The sequence below is a fragment of the Taurulus bubalis genome (assembly GCF_910589615.1).
Source record: "Taurulus bubalis genome assembly, chromosome: 16".
Taxonomy (NCBI): Eukaryota; Metazoa; Chordata; class Actinopteri; order Perciformes; family Cottidae; genus Taurulus; species Taurulus bubalis.
In genome coordinates, this window is record NC_136604.1 from 4,378,332 (window position 1) to 4,399,947 (window position 21,616).

Sequence of the window (21,616 nt, forward strand, 5' to 3'; positions counted from 1 at the left end):
AGCTCCAGCGGTGCCGCTCATTGGGTTCTGACTTGGTGTCACACCTGTGGGCGGGTAGAGAAGTTACCTGAAAATGTCCTCAGACAGGTGAACTAGGAACTGGTTTATCCTGCTGCCACACATGGACCCCGACAGACGAGACAAGCCCTGTAGACAGCAGGCAGAGGACTACGGCAAAGATCTGGATCGGCATGAGCCTGCAGGACGTGAGGGGGGGTCGAATGGTGAGGGGATTATAGCGCTCCACCTGTGGGCCGCTGACGCCATCAATGATGCATGCACATTCATAATGCATGGCTGGAGCTGGTCAGGTGGACGCCACCTACTTTGTCTCTCCCGCCCCAGGTCAGCTTACAGCCGGAGGGAGCAGCTGGTGAGCAGGGAATGCAGATGTGATGCGATGAACTTCGAATAAAGTCTCAGGGTTCATACACATTCTGACCAATGGATTTCCATGACCAAACATTTTGTGACAATGTAGTATTTAAACTAACAATGAGAATACAAAGCATACAGTAAACCTTAAATGACAAATGAATGAGACAATAGTTTGATTAAAAGAATAAACATTTATATAGATGCCTGTATGTATGCCTGCTTATATTTTGAGTCTTTCTTTTAAAAGCATATTCATTATTTCAAACTCAGCGTAAATGAACGACATGAACACATGAATATAACACATTTCCATAACTTTTACAACACTTTGGGTATTTTATCCAGGCCAGGAAATAACCATTTTATAATTCCATGACTTTTCCAGGTTCTCCATGACCGTAAGAACCCCGATTCACAATTGGGTTCCTTTTGGGGAACCAAACTTTCCTTTCTGTACCTCACAGTTCAGGTCTCATTCTTACGGCACATAAATACTTGATAAATTGTGCATAATATCAGCATCATCATTTTAACCCAAACCTCAGTTTGGTTTTCGGTACTGTAGACTTTATGATCCCCTCAAAGGAGAACACTTTGTAGGGACCCTCGTTACTGGATTGCCAAATAACACATGCTCACTACCATTTTGACTCTAAAGTATATGTGTTCTAAAATATTAGAACGCTTGAGTGTGATAAACTCGTAATCATAAGACAAGATGAGTCTCTTTTTTCCCCCGCAAGATTTGCAAAGTAACCGCTTATTCCACCTGTATACTTTTTAAAACAGGGTGGATTAACTGTTTACAGAGCGTCAGGACCGAGCGCCGCTCCGGTCAGACGACACCAAACTGGCCCACATTCGGCCTCCTTCAGTCGGGCTGCTCCGTATCAACTTCCTTCCTCCGGGGCTGGACCTCCTCCAGGGTTGACAGCCAAAACCTACGATGTGACTCGCAGCAGAAACATTGCACCTTTACCCTTAATTGTATCTGACTAGTTTCAGAGCGGGAGCACTGAGGCAAGTCAGCCAGCTGAGGTGTTGTTTTGGGTCATGGACTGCTCAGCGCTCAGCTGGAGCATTTATTAAGAGTGTATAAAACCATCAATGTGTCTTGATCAAGTAAACTGGTCCTCAAGTTTGAATTAACTCTCCACATGTTTTTTACACATAATTTAACCTACTATATAAAATGATGCTATAGAGTGTTGTTCTACTTTAAATTCCCACAAACTTCTCAATGCAATCACAGGTATAAGAAAATGACTCCAAATCAACATTTTCAGATGAACATGGTAACAAATACAAAAAGGTCGGTTTTATATATACAATTTATTATTTGAAACAAAACAGTGCGTCCCTCCTTTGGACCGCGAGCTGCTCGTCCTCCTAGTGGCCGCCGCCTGGTACTGCGTCTCCACCTCATGCAGCGCTGACGGGGAGAAGCGGGAAAAAACACATTACTAAAGTGAGAAGACTCAGTTACACGGCCGTGTGGCGTTAAATACAACATGCATCATATTCGTCTGAAACTCAAAGCACTGTTTTACATTTATACATTTCACATCATGTCTGGATAATAAACTGAGGGAACTAACAGACGTCCTCCACGGCATCAGCGCAGTCGATGAGTCTCCTGCAGCTCTGGCACTTTTATCAGAAAGTCTTCATTTTACCTGCAAAACAGGAGAAAACAAAAATACAAGCGGTTATTTAACTGCCATGTGGAATTGCATTGTGGGTAAAGTGGGGGGAAAAATGCATGGAATAACAATCTAGTTCTGCTGCGTCGATTGAGGCTCGACAAAGCCACGGGGGTCCAAAGTGAAACTGAAGCCCACACGGACAATCCTACGAGCCGCTGGTTCTTACCCCGGTTTAGCGGTGAGGATTCTCAGCCTCCGTCGACGGGTCGAGGCTCCTGTGGCGAGAGACAAACTATGAGAGTCTGGCAGTGAGCTGGTCAGCAGGTCTCTACCGTTACTTTGATTATATACACGCACACCGCTATTTTCAGGTTACGACCTTTAAAAAAAAAAAAAAAGGTCAAAGACGACAACAAAGAATATGCATGTTTTGTGGGTGTGCAGTGATTGATTATTCAAAAGAAAACAAAAACGCATGTTTGAACTGGAAATACAGGTCATGATGTTATAATGCTAACATGCATTACAATGTAAGTGAGGAGTACAAATATGTTGTGCATGGGATCGTGTACAAACTGCAGGTTTTTAGAGCGGCGTCTCAGCACCCTGAAGTACATTTGATGGAGACGAGACAAACACGTTGGGGTCATTTGCAAACCTCGGGGAGGGGAAGTTACAAAGCCACTGAAGCTGGACTTCGTACTGACACATCAGGGGTGTTGCTGTAAAAAAATAAATATATATATATATAGAGCACGAACAGAGCTGGGAGCTGCACCATGAAGCTCGTAGAGCAGTAGACCTGGTCGGTTTCTGTGTCGGTCGTGCAGACTTTGGGCAGTGCCCTTTTAGACGAGGCCACCAAGAGGCCGAAAGGGTTGTTCTGGCATCACACTCAGGAGGCGGGACAAAGAGAGAACGTCACGGCGGCCAATCAGGACCGAGGACGCGGTTGGAAAATGGATCACAGTGCAGACGGACACATCTCGATGCGCCTCTTGATCGAGGAGAACCGCCACGGTCCTTTACAGCCACAGGGAAACTCCTCCGTACGAGGCGGACCGAAGGAAAATGCCACAGTGGAGATGTGCTGCGTTTTCACAACGACTAGAGGGACAGACCGATCAGGAAGAGAGACTAAATATGAGCAGCGAGAGGTACTGAGAGGAAAGGAAAGCAGTCAAGAGTCCGGCACCAGTGCAACATGTTATTCTCACATTGGAACTACACGTCTCCTTTTTCCTCCTTCCTTTGCAGAGGATGTGAAACAACCAGCACCTAACAGGTTCATGCATCTCTGCCGTGTCTGCCCTACTAACTACCAGCATTTGGAGCAAGAGTTTTCAAAGTTCGTATTCACTGTGGTGCTCTACCCAAAGGGAAATATCACAGTATTCTAGAAGGCCTTTACACACCGGGAACGGGATGGATAAACGACACAGAAATGCTAAATACTCTCCTGCAAAACCCAAAGGTCATACTCTGAAGTATTCAAATAGATTTGCACAGGCTAAGAGATCCACCTGACCCAGAGCCACGTCTGGCAGTCTGTCTGAGCTCAACTGTTGCATTAACTACTGGAAGCCGTTTTATCCAGTTCCAGCTGGTAAACCGAGGCGTCGATGTCGAGGGCTTTTATTGTAAAAGGTAAGAATGGAAGTCGTGGACCTGGGCTACGCTGCCTTTGGGAAAGTTAAAAAGGAGTAATGTTCACATTCTATGTTAAGTTATTAAAACAACCCTGATGTGTAAAGGCCTTTACACAGTTAAAAAAAAGAAGATAGCACAACACAAAAAGTCACTCCGATTATTCTACTGTGTTTCACTGCTTCTGTGATGTAAGATCGTCTGACTGAAGGAACCACAGTTCCCATGAGGTGTTGGTGGATGTTAACAGGACATAATGTTGAGTGTCACGATGCCGGCAGCCACTGGAGCCCTTGCTTACATTTGGGATAGTTGGCAGCATTAAGCTGATTATTATTAACATTAGCAGCTCCGGTTTTACCCCAATTTGTGAAGAAAACCATCACTGAATCGCTACGATACCGAAGGAAACTTTAAAATGTGATCACTATCAGGAGCAACTTTTACTGAGATTTATAAACGCATTAATGGAGGCTGAATTCCGACGACATCAAAGGGAGCTACCCTTTGTTAGTGGAAGTGAATCTAAACAAATATATCACGTCTGTGACCAAGTTTGGACTCCAAGTGTGATTCTTACTGAAATAAAACAACTTTACATTTACAGAACAGTTGTAAATAATGCGCAGTAAATCGAAGTTTATGAATACAATGTTCCTCGTAATGTGTGTGAATATAAATATTTGCGTTTTTCAATAGAAATTAAAAAGTCTACACCAAACTCCATCTCCACAATCTCAGTGGATGGCAGTGTGATCAAAGGATCCGTGGATTACACAAACAGGATGTCCGACAGATTTATATTTTCTACAATCCCACCCAGAGCCACCCGAGCAGTATGGGACCCGCTTCACTTGAACGCTGCAAAGACGTCCCAACCCAGTACCACAACATATTGGTGGTGATAGTTTCAAACATGTCACAGACAGCAGGAGTCACCAGGGTCAATGCCCATGTGCCAACTTCTATAACTTTAAATAGTTTGAATATATGTATAAATAGACTATGCCGTTGTTCCCGGAAAGGCAAAAAGCTACTTGACATAGTGGAAGTAGTAAAAAGATATTGAACCAAAAATAATTGATTAGTGTACTTTGTTCTGGTCAGACAGCTGTTAAAGACAAAACTATAGGGAAACGCTTTCTTACAGCATTACAGTGGAAAATGCCAGCTATGAGTTGGGCTTTTTGTGCTCATCGTTGCACACAACCTGCCTAATACCAAAGACAACCAGCGTTCAAACAAGGTCTACAAAATATATATTCAGCAAAAATCCCCCCAAAAAAACAAACAAGTGAAGAGAACCAGAATGTTCGCACAGCTGTAGAAGATTTAAGCTTTCCAACGCTTTCAAAATGACTAAATTAAGTTTTCCATCCAGCTTGAATGTCACTAGTCACAAAATGCCAGCAGCACTGCATCCCACAACACTCTGGTTACAAACTGCAGTGTTCAAGCAGTGACTCGGCCGTCCATACACGGTACCTGCATGCATACAGAGAAGCCAAAGTACTACAACCACACACACGCACACTGCACGGGCTAGAACGCGTCGCCACATTCCCCACACAGAGGTTTGACGAACAGGAATCTGCACTGTGATGCCATTCTTTGCAAGTGTGATGCCAGAAGCCCTGTGGAGCGCCACTGTAGAGCAGTGACGCGGTGCAAGAGGACAGAGAGAAGAGTTAAGTCATGGGAGAAGAACTGTGCATCTTGTAAAATAAACATGGATGGGACACTTACCTTGCTCGTTTCAGTGGATCTGTGTAAGCATACCTCTGGCTGCAGTGCAAACAAGTCCGGGCTTTACTGTCCACTGACTTCTGCAGAACTACTCATCGCCAATGTAACCCAACTGCAGAGAAGAGCCTCTATTGTGGACTGGGGCAGCCCGTCTTTGACAACCTGGCTGACAGCAGCTAACGCACCCTCTCATTTACCCAAAGGACATGAAACGCACACACAAACACACACACACACACACACAAACACAGGCACAACACGCCATCCTCTCTTCCGCCGGTTAGGGCGCATGGGACTTCCTGACTCGGGTAGGTTGGTGAATAGAAGCTCGGTCAGGTCTATTAGTGCAGTTTTTAAACCAACAGTCTTCAGGGGCCATGGACCTTCCAGAGAATTATAAGTGGTGAGGCCTTAACAAATCTGGACTAGGAACCTCTCTTTAGGCTTGACGTGTATCAATTACTACTCCTATGACACAAGGTCAAAATTAGTTGCGATAGGAGACACCCCTGATCCTTCACCGTTGACTATGAAGTCCTCGTATAAAAAAAATAAATAGTAATTTTCAATGCTTTGCTGTAATTTTGCGGTTCTGAGCCTTCAATATAGTTACTGTGTAGTCAGATAAGTGTGTTTGACTCAGCCTTTCAATAAACCTCGACAAAGAACTTTATACGAGAACTCGACAGTAAACGTCTTAACAACGTTTACTCTAACAATCAAATGTGCTGCAATGGGTCCCTGATCTGTACGTCTAATATAGCAACTGTGTTTAATATAGCTACTTTAATATAGCTACTGTGTTTAATATAGCTACTGTGTTTAATATAGCTACTGTGTTTAATATAGCTACTGTGTTTAATATAGCTACTGTGCTCGTTCAGTGTGCTCCGGACTAGTCTTTAACAATGTTTTGGTTGCCAGTTGAGCTCCAATAAAGTCAAAATGTATTGGCAATGAGGAAAATGAGTTTTGAACCCCTTTAAAAATGACGGCCAATTCCTTTGAGGTGTGCTAGGCACACCAACACAAATCTTGAGTCGGAGCTCGTCTTTAACAATGTCGGCGTCAAAGCTTCGGTTACCATTTTTACTTTAATAAGAGTCAATTTGCGTTGGCAAGACCCATTTCAACCTTCTTAATGTCTTTGCTAAATAGTTTAGCCTTTGAACAAAAATACATTGATTTAAAAATGTCACAATGTGTTAGACACACCTCTGTTCCCATATGTAATGTAGCAACTGCGTAGTTTGTTAAATGTGCTTATAGGTTTTTTTAAACAAATCTTGACCAGGTACTTTATTATAAATAAATAAAATCCATCAGTGTTAAAGGTTTGATTTCTATTTTTAACTCCAGTATTGTGCAAGACAAAAGGCCAACTTCACAAGCTACACTCCAAGCTACAGAGCCGCCTCCTATTGTGCCCTTTGGTCCACTAGAGTGAAGCCTTTCAATAATATGAGCGAAGAAGCTACAGACTTTGAATTTCTTGTTTTGGAACGTTCCATCTCATAGTCCAACACCTTTAAAGATGGCCAAACCTGTTAAAGAAAAACAAATTGTACACAACACACAGACATAACATTACAAGTTTTAAAAGTTACACTTCGGTCAGGGGCTTTCGTTTAATCTCCTTGTGAATCTTCATGAGGTGGAAAAAGTGTCTACAAGGGATAACGCACCAAAAGCTGGCCAAATCTGTCAGTCACATATATAGAGATATATATATATAAATTATTTAACCATGATTCAGTTGGATTCATGATTTGTTAAAGAAAATAAATATTCATCTAGCCATCCAAACATCACATCTGGAATAATCCTGGAAGGTAAATAAAAAAAGATGGCTTGAGATTTTTTATATATAATTTCTTAAATGCCAGCATTGGTCCACAAACGGGTTGTAAGCTCGTTTCAGAACAGGGATGTCACGAGAACCGATAATTCGGTACATAGTCGATGCGAAAATTCTGAAAACGTGACGGTACTTCTACAGTACCAGAGGCTCAAGACTAATAGCATCCCAGGGACGATATCAAATGTCCGTGAAAATGCATTGTAAACAAATCTGTGATGAAATCAACAGAAGAGCTAGCTAACGTTAGGTTTGAGCAGCACAGCCTCGCTTGGCTAAACTACTGAGCTAACAGCTAGCGTACAGAGGCTGCACTGAGTTACATCTTGATGCGCTCAAGCCAGTGAAATGGGTATTAGACAATGGTTCATTATGTATTATGTATGTAAAATCTTGTAACATTTTGGTTTTTGATGAGAAACTTGAGGAATATCAAACGGAACTTGAAATTAATTTAGTGAAAAAAAACATTACAGGAACGATAGGAGTACGTTGAAGTACGCGTTTGCTTATTACCGTGGGGTCGAATTCGATATCGTGAAATTGGTATTGACTATTACTTTTGTAGTATTGTGACATCACTAGTCCAAACTTATTTATGACTAGATTTCTTCAGAAAATCAGATTTAACCAACACCAATCTGGTGTTGTAGAACCAAACGGCTCTTCCATTCCCACAACAGAAGTGCAATGACGCAACTACAGCATGCCTTCAAAAATATCTGCTCAATTGTGAAATTGATGACTGCAGTATACTCAAAGGTTTGAAAAGCTTTCAGAAAAGCAAATATGCAAGTAAGCAAAAGTTGACAAAAGTTCAGGTCCATAAACTGAGGTGACATTTCCATTGGAACTTTGGGGTCTCCCCTTTTAAACATTAACGAGTAGGCTACACTTTATCTGGAAGAGTTTGTGAAAATCCATTAAGTTGCAATTTAGTCATGTTCTTGTCTTTCCAAAAAAAGAAAAAATGGGGGCAATATCCTTTTTATCTACAGAGTAAGAACTTTTTCACGAGAAGAATGCCACAAAGCTAGATCGGCATCATTCCTGAGTCCACGCTATACAGCCACAATCTTTAAAGCTGGTCAAACCTGTTAAAGAAAAAAAATGTACATAACACAAACACACGCATCATTACAGATGAACACTCCAGGACATCCAATGCTATTACCAAGCATCTGTAGTTCTTTTTCACAGCCATTGCAGATGTGTTTCTCAGGGTTCTCCGATGCCACATGAAGGAGGTGGATTTACTTACGATACTTTCTATACAAAGCAAAAATGTGAAGGACACAAGGTAGCCAAAGATAAGAAATATTTATTGTCCTATAGGAAAAATAGAAGTGTGGCAGCCCTGAAAAGTTTTTGGGCAAGGGATCTGGGTGTTTTGATGGAGGGAAAAAATATGTTGTAGTTTGAAGACAAGAGAGATACAAATGAACATTCTGTATTGTTACTAATTGACCTGAGCAGGTTACATACACCTGGCTTCAAAGAAGCTGTGACTTGCTGGAAATGTAGGTGGGATGAGGGCCCGAGTAATGAGGGGCCTGCAAGATATGGTCAGGAACGGTAAAGCCCCCTGAACACCTGCTTTTCAGCATTGACTAACTGAAATGGGAAAGATTGCTATGCATTTAAGAACATCATATTGGAATAGTAAAAAACCTGAATACCTCGAAAATATAGACTTAAGTGGGGTAGGGTTGTTGCTGTATGAGTGGAAAAGGGTATGGCAGAAGCAACTGAACCACAAGCACGGTCAGGGCCATGTCATGTTCTTAAAAGTCTTCCTCTGTACTGAGGACCAATCGTGTGTTATTTAATGTACTTACATTTTTATATAATGTATTTCTACGAGACATTATTGAATGTTTTACTTGGGCTAACAGGGTGGGGAGGGGGCAATGAGAAGGGATATGATATGCACTTGTACACATTTGTTTTAGTCATGAGAGAAAAAAAGAATGAATTTATACCGTAATATTTTTTTGTTATTGTGCAGGTACATTATCATACTGTGCACAAGAGGCACGCTACAAGTCATTGATAAGTTGTTTGACGTCTTGCATACTTTGTTTTGGAAACTATTAGACAAAAGAGAAGACCATCGGATGCATTGTTGTCATCCAGTTATAGGTCCACATGTTCTGCAAAGACCAAAGATGGACACTTGTATGAGCACTGTACAAACGTCTCCACTTATTGTTCTTACTCGTCTCCAAAATGTAAGTATTCTAAAAGAAGCATCAGACTGTGCCGTTGCAAGGACACTTTGGTCAACTGCATGTAAAGACACATTCAACAGCCACCAGAATGTCCATGGAGCTAGTGACAGGAAAAACATCCATAGAAATGAAATAGGAGTAGAACGGATATTTAACTGCTTCTTGGTCATTTAACATGAACAAAAGACTGCTAATTACACCACATTTTAATGCTACACCGGTTACAGAAACCCAGCTCTTCTGGCGATAGCAATATACCCTAGTGGATAAATCATTAGTTAAAAAAAGAGAAGTGTTAAATTGATAGGCTTAGGTAAGGCAACTTCAATGATACACATACAAATAGCCGCCACGCTGATCATCCCAATGCGTTTATGTTCGTGGGAATGTCCGTTCTACTCCTATTTCTTTGGCTTCATCTTCATAGTCGCCATTTCCATTTAAAAAAAAGAAAAGAAAAAAGCAGTCACTGAAATATTGACTGAAATGAGCTAAATCTGCAAAGTTGTAATTAATACAAGAATACTTACACTCACTTTCACAGCACATCCCATCTTCTCCTACCACACAACTCTGAGAAACACTTGCAGAGGCAAGCCAGTGTCCATTTGATGCCAAAGTCAGAAAACCTCAGTTACTGGCATGATTCATGGGAGGGGCCAGATTGGGCATCAGTAAAAATGTAAATTTCAAATCTTTGATCATTTTATAACATGTAATGAATTTGCCATTTTCTTTAAATAGCAGGCCTCAATTAATTATGAGTTATGTTATAATCTGTGATCCAGATGTCAATGAAAGAGGTAGTAGCCCACCATCAAAAAGTCAAAACAAATATGTTGATTAAAATATCTTATTGTCCAATTGTGCTTTTATTGTTCCTCGCTTTGAAGCCCTTGTATCCTGGGCAGAGGGTAGCCATGACAGGTATAATTAGGTAGGCAATTGTATATTTGTGATAGTCTTAGGCCACTTAATAAAGCCACAGATGACATTCATGCAACTACAGCTAACATGTTGTCTCCTGAAATGCGGAAAAGGGTGCTGGTTGATGGGCTCCTGTTGAATGCAACCCAATAAATGACAGGAAGCAGTGTGAGAGCATCAAACTGAAGCTAGATCTGAGGAAGATAATAACACTCGGCTGTACCCGAGTGACAGTAAAAGCTCGTCCATTACCATCAAGTCACTAGAAAGAGAACTTCTTCCAGCTATGTTGGTTTGTGCATCCAGCCACATGGGAATGCAGCCGTGGGACAATCAATGAGAATTCAGTATAAAACCGAACAAGATTATCAAACCAATAAAACCGATCAGTCTTCCTTTTCATGAAACGGTGTAAAAGGGAATTCACAAACTGGAGGATGGATGTGAAGTGTCAGCATGTCTTGTCAGTTTAAAAAAAAAAGAAAAAAAAAAAGATCCGACCGTAGTACGAGCCACATCGATGCCGCTCACCTCAGGGCAAACTCTGGATTTCTTGTCTTCTTACAGGTCCAGCGCAACGAATGCTTCGTCACAGTACAACTTGTGCAAGTGAGAAATTTACATCTTTTTACTTTGCTGGCTAATGATACCATGCTCGATTAAAACCATGAATGCATAAATTGTCTTAATCTAAACAACTGAAAATAGTTGGTCACACTGATTTTTTTTGGGGTGTAAATATACACAGGTTGCACTTTTCCTACATAGATTGAACACATTGGTTACGCTATAGTTTCTGGTGGTTATGACTACAAAACTGACCACAATGTATGTTATATATCTGAGCTCTTTGCCAGTCATGTTAACTCTTGCCAACAAATAGTGCAACCAAAGTGTTTATTCGGTTCAAATAAAAGTTTATCAATAGAGTAAAGATTTCCTTTTGTGTTCATTTAAGATACGAGCTGCTAACATCCGTTGTACCTAAAACTATATATATCACAATATAACATAACTGAATATGACTACGTTTACATGCAGGTATGGACAGGATCATCTGTCGAAGGCTTGGGGAAACAATGACATCATGTCCTAAATCCGTGAACATGCGGCAGAAACAGATGGCAGACTATCGGCATTGTACAGCGTTGTTAAGCAGCAAGTCCATGCTAGTCACGTTTTGGCTTTGCCACATCACTATATCAGTACATGTGTAGACACGGCCCAACTCGCTACACAGTAACAACGAACTGCTAGCCGTCTATACTGGAATTCCCTAAACTACAGCTGCCAGAACACTTTCTATTACATGGCCCGCATGTACACTGAAGTACAGTCTCAGTCATTTCACTGCCAAAAGCAGAACTTAGACTTAAAGCTTAATGATGTCCAGTGACACATCATTGGGAAACATGAACACAGGATCATCAAAAGTCTAACATAACTCAGAAGCTGGGTTGCGTTTTTAAATGGTGATAAGATATCTATTGATAAAAGCAACCCATGTGCTACAAACAAGACGCTACGAGAATTGGTGATTTATAAGGGACTGCATGTAAAGGTAGTCAATACTCTCCAAACACACACCCAAGAAACTCTAATGTGGACGGTGTGTCACTGACATACTGAGTATGTCATGAGAAGACTGTGTACACTTGGAAACAACCAAACGTTGGCATTTGGTTGCTTATACTGTACGTCTCGACTTCGGAATGAATGCTAACGTTTGTCCTGATACAACCAATTGCTCTTTATTATAATACATGCTTACTCCAAATGTATGGCACAAAACACAGCCATGGAAGGTAGAGAGAATTGTTACAGTTATCAGTTCACGGCGACTCACAGAGCATAATACATCTAGAAAAGAAAATTATACATGGATCAGAACTAACTAAAGATCCCATCTTTCCAAACTACTGACAATACAAAATAAAAAAGGGGAAAATATTGACTTCGTCATAAAATGAGTAAATTGTTAGGCTAAAACGTAGCAACAATTTAAACTTAAATACAAGAAATGCCTCTCAACATGTTTGTTGTGGAGAATTTATACAAAATGGTGCTGCTGGGAGCATCAAAGAGCAGCGTTTTTTAAAAGCGGGGTTTCTTAGCAGGACCATCAAACTCCTCGCGGACCCTGCCGAACCCGGGGTTACCAGGACCCATTCCCCTAGGACCGCCCTGGGCGAAGCGCTCGTTGCGCTGTGGGGTCAATTTGCCAGGCAGGCAGATAGGAAGGGAGGGAGGGAGGGAGGTTACGGTACGGTTCAGTGCACAAGCACACAGTTCATGTCCATGTGGAAGTGGATTAAAAAAGGTATGGCAATAGCCGTGATTCGTTTTATATTGTGAGATTTACAACACAACCAGCAGGAGACACATCCGGAGAAACCGTTCGTTCCCATATGAAGGTCCACAGGTGCCACAGGTTACATACGGAAAAGGAAGAGAGGGTAATGCTTTCGTTAGTCAGTGCCTACCTAGTATGGTCTCTCCAGTGCATGCCAAGACTAGCCTCAGGTTTTCTTTGGTTGGTACGTTTACCTCTTCAAGATCATTGCCTATAGCAACAGACAAACCTCTCGATGGAGGTATTTATAATATGAATATATTACTTACATTTATATAAATATTAAAAAAAACATTCTTTGTGAAGGCAGAAGTCTTGTTTTCCCTTTTAAATGCTGTGCCATCGTAACAAATTCTGACTGAATTAAGTGAGTTTCAACATTTCTTGGGCAGAAATGATGGTGTTGCTCTACTGTCCAGCTATCACATCACAAAACCTGATGAATGAACTGCACTAATGATCCCAAATGGGACAAGAATCTGAACTATAGAGAATGTACCAGGAATACATGTGTAGAAGATATTGGCACAGTATAAAGTAAACATTGCACAACATTAAGCATAACCATGTATCCAATAAGAAAGCAATTTGTTCAACCAAAAAGTACATTTTATGCCAATCCAGACTCACTGTGAAACTAGAACAGTGGGGAAGAGAGTGAAAGTCTTAAAAGAACAAAATCGCCAACTGGAGGTGGCTTTGATTTACAACACAAGACTACAGTGTGTAGTCAGTGGTAGTACAATATGGTTAGAACATACAAAATAATGTACTTAGAATATGAATATATACACACACATTAGAGCCGCACAATATATCGTATATTTATAGTCACTGCAGTGTCTGCTACATTTTTAAGTGATGTTTCTTACGATACGCTTTCAATTAACTGGAAAAATACTTTTTTTTTATCCATTCCCCTTGTGTTCAATTAAATTATCAATTTGTAGAGGGGGTAAAAAATAAATGAAATCACTACAGTGTAGTATTGCAATAATTTGCGTAGCAATATAGTATGATCATGGGTAAAGTCACCAGTTATTGTCTGAAAAGATGCAGTGTTGGTCAGTCTTTCTGCATGACTGAATTGGGATGACCGAACAGAGTATACTTAGATATTGGTATCAATACTCAAATGTCATCGCATATTGTCCTCACATCGTGCAGCCCTAATCTACAGCAATCTGCTCAGCCCTTTTTTACTGGGCTTTACGTTCAGATGTGACTGTAAAACTGCAGAGTGTCAAGGTGCACACCCTATGGATTGTGAAAATAATGCAACGCCAACAAATATTTTCAGTTCATAAAAAAACCTCTTCTACAATGACAGTGGGAAATTCAAAGAGAGACTAAATAATTAGGGCACGCTATTATTAGCATGAGTTTGATTTATACAGAAGTGAAGTGCACAATTTTTCAAATACAAATGTTGTATAATTATAGAACTTCTAACGCTTGATTAAAAAGTGAGATATTCTGGAAATGCTCTTCATTCATTTCACTTACAATGTTGACATGTTTAACCGGTCACCTGTAATCCAGAAACCAACATAACAATGGCAGATAATAGCCCAGTGTTCACCAACATCATCCTAATCACAGGTAGTCACAAAGCTTCGCCTGCCCCCGTCAATTAATCCTGCTGTATTATAAAATTTAGAACATCGTTTTCAAGATTGAATGCTTGATACCGTCAGCCTGCACTAAAAGCATTATAAATGCTCAGTTACACCAAAAGGACGTTGAAAGGGTAAATGTTGCTGGTCAAGAAGATGAACTACACCACTACTTCAGGTCTCAAATTGGCTTGTAGCACGAGAGGATTACACAGGATTTCACACTGCCACCCAAAAATACAACTTCCTTTCGTCTCATGACAGATGATACATCGAACTGCTATCACAGTATGAAAGAAAAAGTTATGTAAAACTAGATGAGAACATTGTTACGGGGAAGAAGAAAAAAACCCTCAAGGAAACGTGCCTGTCCAGCTCACGTGAGACAGGTCTTGCAATAGCAGTCCACTACGCAAGCGGTGTGATAAGAGTGAGCCGAGCCACTGAAGTCTATCTACAGCTGTCAGAGCAGTTTCTTATGGTTTAGTGCAGGTTGACGGTTTGGGAGCGATAACACTCAGCTAAAAAAGGTAACTGAGGGGGCACGGCTTACCATTGAAAGACACTATCAGGCAGGCATCACGTTTGTCACATTCAACAACCAGCAAGCCGCCCGACGGCAGCTGGGAGCACAAATTATTCATCCTTTCTCGTCCTGCTTGGCCAGCTGGCCTCCGTGTTAAAAGATCAGCTGGAGAGTCTCTCCCAAAACCGGAAAGTCGAACACAAACTACATCAACTACTGTTCCATCCAAAAAGCGGGATACATTACCATTTCGTTGCCCATCAGGCCTCCTGCGGCTGGTCCCATTCCCTTCTGCCCCTCAAAGCCCATGGGGAACTTCTGGTTGGCTCCACCAAAGGGCATTTCTGACAAATGCATTAGTAAGTCAAATACATGCAGGGCACTTTAAAGCAATGTGTTAGACAAACTTGTAATGCTAATATGTAGCTAAACAGGAATTTATGATTGGGATGCACGATACAGACATCGGGCTAATACTGACTCAAATTGATCGCTCTGGTCTGGTGAAAAATGACCAATTTGTTGCTGCATTAAAAAGGAGACTTGAATTTGGGTTTTGTCTGGAACATGTTTACATGCTTTTCTCATACCGTATACCCATAATCCCATTTTGTCACAGTTTCTAAATACTGTATGGATTTCCCCCATCGATACTTCAGAACTAAAATAGCGCTTAGACCAGCTTTAGAATTAAAAAAGAAATGCTCACTATTTTCAATATGTGATCTTTAAAAAAGGGAGATTTGAATTGTAATACCCGTTTAGAAGTCTCTGGTGTACAATTTATTATTATAATAAACAATTCAGTACGTTTTATTTGTTACATATAGTTTCACAATATTAAGAAAGGAATGTTTAAGTCAAGCCTGATGTTGCCCTACAAATACAAGAATGACCCCAGTATTTTCCACACAGTGATCCGTACAGCTTACTGATTTAACACTGGCATTTACGTTTACTAAGATACCAGTGTATCATTTCATATGAAGTCACGCAACACTGAAGAAACTACATGGCGTATTAAATAGTGCAGTCTAATATTAAAGCCCTGCAAAACAAAAACAACAAATCCTAGTTGTAGTTTGTGGTGCAGTTGAACTGAACTAAATATTTAAGCTCAAAATTAAAAAAAAAAAAAAAAGACTGAACAAGAACTTACCCATGCCCAAAGCTCCACCGGGATTCATTCTCATTTCTCTTTCGCGCTGTAATAATAAAGACAAATTAGAAAATGTACATTAAACAGATGAAAAAATTATTGATTAACCATCTTGCTATGCTGCATATAATGTGTGCGATAGTCTTGTATTTTGTGGCTCAGTTGGACTCACATCCATGAAGTTGTTGCCCATCCTGTTGTAGTTCTCTTCACGCTGGCGGCGCATCTGTTCCTCCATCTCCCTCTTGCGAATCATCTCTTCGTCCCGCCGCCGGCGCTCTTCCTCTTGTCTGTTTACACGGACGCAAAACATTAACCATGTAATCCCAGTTAAGCATTGATAAACAAATGGAAGTTTAGGTGTCTATGAGAGGATACCCGAATGACCAACATCTGCCCCAAATGACAACCAAAAATAATTCTAATGGAGAAATACCTGATCTGCATCTCCTTCCTCTTCTGCATCTCCTGACTGTGCACCTCCTCCATGCGTCGCAGCTCCTCTTGTCTCCTCAGCAGATCTGAAAGGAAACCAACTGATTAAATTGTGACACTTGCAAAGCAAAACATCCTGTGAGCGACAGGATTCATCTCGTGCTAAATAACAGAAAGAATATAATCTAATAGTAAAAACCCAACAACAATACAACTAAACTTGCCTTGTCTGAGCAGGCTGGCCTGGTGCTCGTGGAACGCGTCCTCCATCTCGCTCTCCAGCTTCTCGCGGGCCTCGCGCATGTTCTTCTCCACCTGCTGCCTCTGCTGCTTCTCCATGTCATCCAGGGACTTCCAGCGCTTGGAGTACTCATATTCGAAGGTGCCGGGACGAGCAAAACGAGGAGGTTCCTCTCGCTCTCTATGGACATGAGATACACAATGTTGGGTTAAGATGATTGTATCCACACCATAGACCTGTGGAGTTCAGCCATGTGGTGTCAATACTACCAGGTAGTTTAGAATTAACTAAACTAATTGAGGTGAAAATGTTCACTTGGCAATCTTGGGTTTGAACCTGTCTATAGTAGTCAACTTCATAGAGTGTGCAACATGGGTATTGGAGCTACTAGTTAGTGATGGATCAATGTGCAGCAGGCAACATCCTTAATCTTCCTTGGCTAGGTTTACACAGGTCATCTGCCTCCCTGAACCTAACCCCCCTCCTGCTCACAAAACCATGACTTGTAGCAAATTAGCCCAATTAAACAGCAGAACCTATCCCCACAGAAGGCAAATGGATGGGTCAAACAGTGGTTTGCTTACGCTTGATATCTGGGGTTCTTCTGTGCCAGCTTTTCTGGAAGACCATCTTCATCATCAAACTGCTCCAGAGGCTCGACAACGACGGGACGGGGTGACCTGGAAAGGGTGAAACAGGCAACGGTGAATAAGCAACAGATTCACCCTCACACGGCACACAGGGCTTTTATGAACTTCCACTTTACTTACGTGGTGAGCAGGAAGACGCCCTCGTTGCACCGATCCAGGGCCTTTCTAGCCGCAGGTTTGGAGGCAAACTCGACAATGCCCTTGCCTGTGGAGCGTCCGCGGTCGTCTACGATGACGATGGACCTTTCGACCATTCCGAACTGTGAGAAAGCTTCTTCCAGGAGCTCGTTTGACACAAACGGAGACAGATTCTTCACGGACAAAGCGGCGGAGTGCGTGGCAAACCGGACGCGCAGGGGTCTGCTTTTCATCGGTGTGTCGTCCAACTCAGCTTTTGCAATTTCTGCAAGTGCACGAGACTCCTACAAGAAATCAAATGTTACCGTTTTAAAATCTCAAATCTTTTTTCTTCTTCACAAACCATTGACTTGTATTACACTGTTTAATAATAAAATACACAATTGTTAGCTGCATCCCTGCACTAATAGTAGCGCGACACTGGATGTCAAACTGGAACTCAAATTCTTGCACAGTAAATTGTAAACAATCTTAACTGTGGAACTATATTTAAGAATGTGACGTCTTACCAATCGGATGAAACCAAAGCCTTTGGTTTTGTTGATAAAGACCTCGCTGGGTTCTCCATATTTGGCGAACAGCTTCTTGAAATCGTCCTCTGTAATGTCGTTGGGCAGGTTACCGATGAACAGGCGACAGCGCTGCGTGTACGTCTTCTCGCCGGGTTTCAGCAGCATGGAGAGCGTTGCCTTGAACGCCTGTCAAATGTCAAACGACACACAACGTTAAAACCCTATAAATTGTGCTCCACCTTCAAATTATATTGGCACTACGCAAACAAATAAATTGAAAAACGTGGAAAAAAACAGATTGAAACGCTATATTATGCTCAACTATTAGCATTTCTTTGTTTGAGTCACTAAACACTCAAATATGCCTTCGCCCATCCCCCACTCAATTTCCGTGCACAAAATAAGCCGACCTATATTTTCAGCTGATAATTCTCCAAAAAACTAGCGTACACTAGCTAAGGCAATAAATAATTGGTTGTAAAAAAATATATTTTTTAAAATTGCATACTACATGTTCTTTCTTTTATCCGTAAATACTTATCATGCGAGACCGGACGAATTTGAGACAAGATGGCGGATAGCTCAAGCGAAGAAAAAGAAAAAAAGGGTATGCGCCATTTCTGTCACCGCTTGTGCCGCCATATGCGGCGGTCGAAGCCGTTGATAAAATGCAAGACAACTCCGCCCGCCCGGGACGTATTGTGTTTCAAAATCGAACGTCATGCTAGTTTTGAATAAGCTAACGCGAGCTAACAACAGTGAGTGAGTGAGTGTCGACGCAATTCCAGACAGAGAATATAACAATAGGAATAAAACACACCTGTTCATGGCTCCCATCGAAGATGGATGGATTCTTTGGCGTCATTTTTTCTGGCTCCTGCCTGGGCCTCATTGGCGGTGGTCCCATCCTCTGGCCTTGATATGGGTTGTTCCTCATGCCTTGGTGAGGCCCGGACTTATGGCCTTGATGAGGGCTAGCCTTCTGGGCCTGTTGGGGGACTGACTTAGGACTGGGTTGTGGAGGCGGCTTCTGCCCGTTAGCATTTCCTACCGGGGACTTCAGCTGCTGGTTCTGGTTCTGGTCCTTTATCGGCTGGTTTGGTGGCGGGGAGGCCAAGATGGGTTTTGCAACGGGTGACTCAGTCTTCGCCGGAACCACTGGCGTTGTCGGTTTCGGCTGCTGCTCTGCCGGTGGAGTTGCCACTGCCGGTTTCTCCTGCTGCTGCTGCTGCTGCATCGGGCCTTTCATGGTGAGAGCCGGACCAGGAGTTGGCGGAGGGATAATTGGCAGCGACTGGTTGAGTTGTGGCTTCTGGGGAGTCTGTGGTCCTTGGTTGAGGGATCTGTTGAAGTTATTGTTTTGACCCCTCCGATTTTGGTTTTGATTCTGGAAAGGATGGTTTCTGAAATTGGGGTTTCCCATGAGCCCACCCCGCATCGGCCCGCCGGGCCCGATGCCCCCTCTCCGTTGCTGGAAATTATTCATCCCGAGTCCGCCGCGATTATTGTTGAATCTAGACATCAATTATTATCTCAACGAAAACAATAATTAAAATGCCCAAAACGTTATGAATTGCTGCGCAACAACGGTCTTCTGCCGGTGGTTGTAGGTCGAGCTCTCCAAAATGGCGATTAACGACTGCGTTTAAAAGAGTCTTTCTTTCGCCAGGAAAGTCAGCACCACCCCGATCCGCTGATTGGTCGGCTACTCAGGAGGAGGAGGAGTCACAGCGGCGTTCAGGGGCTTTTGAGCCAGTACGTTTTGTGAGCTCTTCTTCTTCTTTAAGGGTTATTGGCGGTTGGCAAACAACTGTTTGGTGCATTACCGCCACCAACTGGTATGGAGTATGAATCAGGACGTCTAGCACTTGCCCTATCAACAAATAACACTACTAAACAAACTAACAAATAACAAAAAACAAACCAACAAAAATAAAATAACAAATATATATATATATATATATATATATATATATATATATATATATATATATATATATATATATATCTCTTCAACCAACCAAAACAAACCTTTGTGTGAGCTCACAATCAGGTCTCAATGAAGTTATTGAGGAAAATATAATGCTGTGAATTTCTTTTCAGTGTACAAACATTATTGATATAAAAAACACTTTTAATAAAATCTGAAAACATTAGACTACTAATTGAAATGTATTGTTAGTTATCATGTTGGTCCATGTTGCTGTTCTTTTTGGCCTGTACCTGAGCAGTAATTCATCTAGATGCAGCAAATTTTTTTATTGGATCAAATTATGAAAAAGTACAGCCAAACAACTCTTTGTCCACATACTGATTGCCAAAAAGAACAGTTCGACACAAACAGTTTGTTCAAAAAGAGCTATTTGAAACCGCTTCCCCAAACACACAAACCTCACCAGCTTTCAAATTTAGAGCAAGCACCATTGTTTGTTTAAACGCATATCTAAAGGGACAAAATGCCTCACAGTAATCATCGACCATCACCATAACGTGTGAAATGGTCATTAATTGTAGATCTTTCACTAATCTGAGTCAACTGAGTTTTAATTAAGTATTTTGCCATTTAAACTCATCAACATTTGCTAACCTTTTGTGTAAATGTTGATTGATGTAGAGAAAAGATTAAAGGCCCAATCCCAATGTCCCCCCTGAACCCTCAAACCCCCACGAGATGAGACGCCATTTCAAATAATCTATTTACTCGTTTTAGTCAAAACAGCTAAATGAAATGTTTGATGAATAAATCTGTGTAGTATGTGTATATATATATATATATATATATATATATATATATATATATATATATATACATACATATTACACAAATGTATTCATTTTAACATAACTACATGTGTGTATATATGTCTGCTTGCATTCCTCTGATTTCATGTTCCATCTTAAATCCTTAATGTTGTGTAAATGTAATTTATCGGGTTGAACACACATGTGCCTCTTTGTTTACGTCTCCATTCTTCCATTGGTAACTGTGTGTTTAATGTCACATTGCTATGAATTGTGGGTAATTCCCTTGGGCAAAGTCGGCATCTAATGCTGATCTACGGAAAGGGTTCATAAAGGGCTTAAAATGTCTGCCAGAGACTCAAACACTTGACGATTTGACAATGGGACACAGATCAAGTAAGGGTGGAGATTGGGGCCCAATCCCAATCTCCACCTTTACGGACTCAAGCAAGCAGAGATTTTCTATATATATATATCTCACACAGATTTAATCATCAAAGATTTCATTTAGTTATTGAAGCTGTTCTGACAAAAATGAGTAAATAGATTACTGGAAATGACGTGAGGAAAGAGCCTGGAAGACGTTTTTATGTAGCCATGGTCACGTGACATGTTGCAGCAAAGTGCTGTCCCCTTCATATTTACACCATTTCAAGCCCTCACAGACTCTCACACTCACTTTTCTAGTTTGGCAACAAATACAATTGCTTTTGGTGTTAACATGTTGAAGTGGCACTGAAAAACAATGCACGCATAATGAATATGAAATAATCAACATTAAGACTTGATTTCTGAAACAATGACTTGTTCC

General features: G+C 41.4%; 1 protein-coding gene across 3 annotated transcripts; it reads right to left on the minus strand.

Moving 5' to 3' along the window:
• Positions 1 to 587: 587 nt before the first annotated feature.
• Positions 588 to 19,585, minus strand: sfpq (splicing factor proline/glutamine-rich; the record flags this gene model as incomplete). 3 transcript variants are annotated; one of them, XR_013771159.1, is made up of 13 exons in its annotated part: positions 588 to 872; positions 946 to 1,810; positions 1,977 to 2,054; positions 2,251 to 2,299; positions 15,175 to 15,272; positions 16,088 to 16,133; positions 16,260 to 16,377; positions 16,524 to 16,608; positions 16,747 to 16,943; positions 17,348 to 17,443; positions 17,534 to 17,835; positions 18,061 to 18,249; positions 18,884 to 19,585. XR_013771159.1 is itself a non-coding variant. In XM_079231852.1 (11 exons), the coding sequence occupies 10 exons, from the start codon at positions 19,583 to 19,585 to the stop codon at positions 2,273 to 2,275; spliced, it is 1,860 nt and encodes a 619-aa protein (XP_079087978.1). In that variant the 3' UTR covers positions 1,831 to 2,054; positions 2,251 to 2,272. The 3 variants fall into 3 exon arrangements, 2 of the variants coding, with proteins under 2 accessions (XP_079087978.1, XP_079087977.1); XM_079231852.1 differs by lacking the exons at positions 588 to 872; positions 946 to 1,810 and having other exon boundaries at positions 1,831 to 2,054; XM_079231851.1 differs by lacking the exons at positions 588 to 872; positions 946 to 1,810; positions 1,977 to 2,054; positions 2,251 to 2,299 and adding an exon at positions 12,165 to 12,638.
• Positions 19,586 to 21,616: the final 2,031 nt, after the last annotated feature.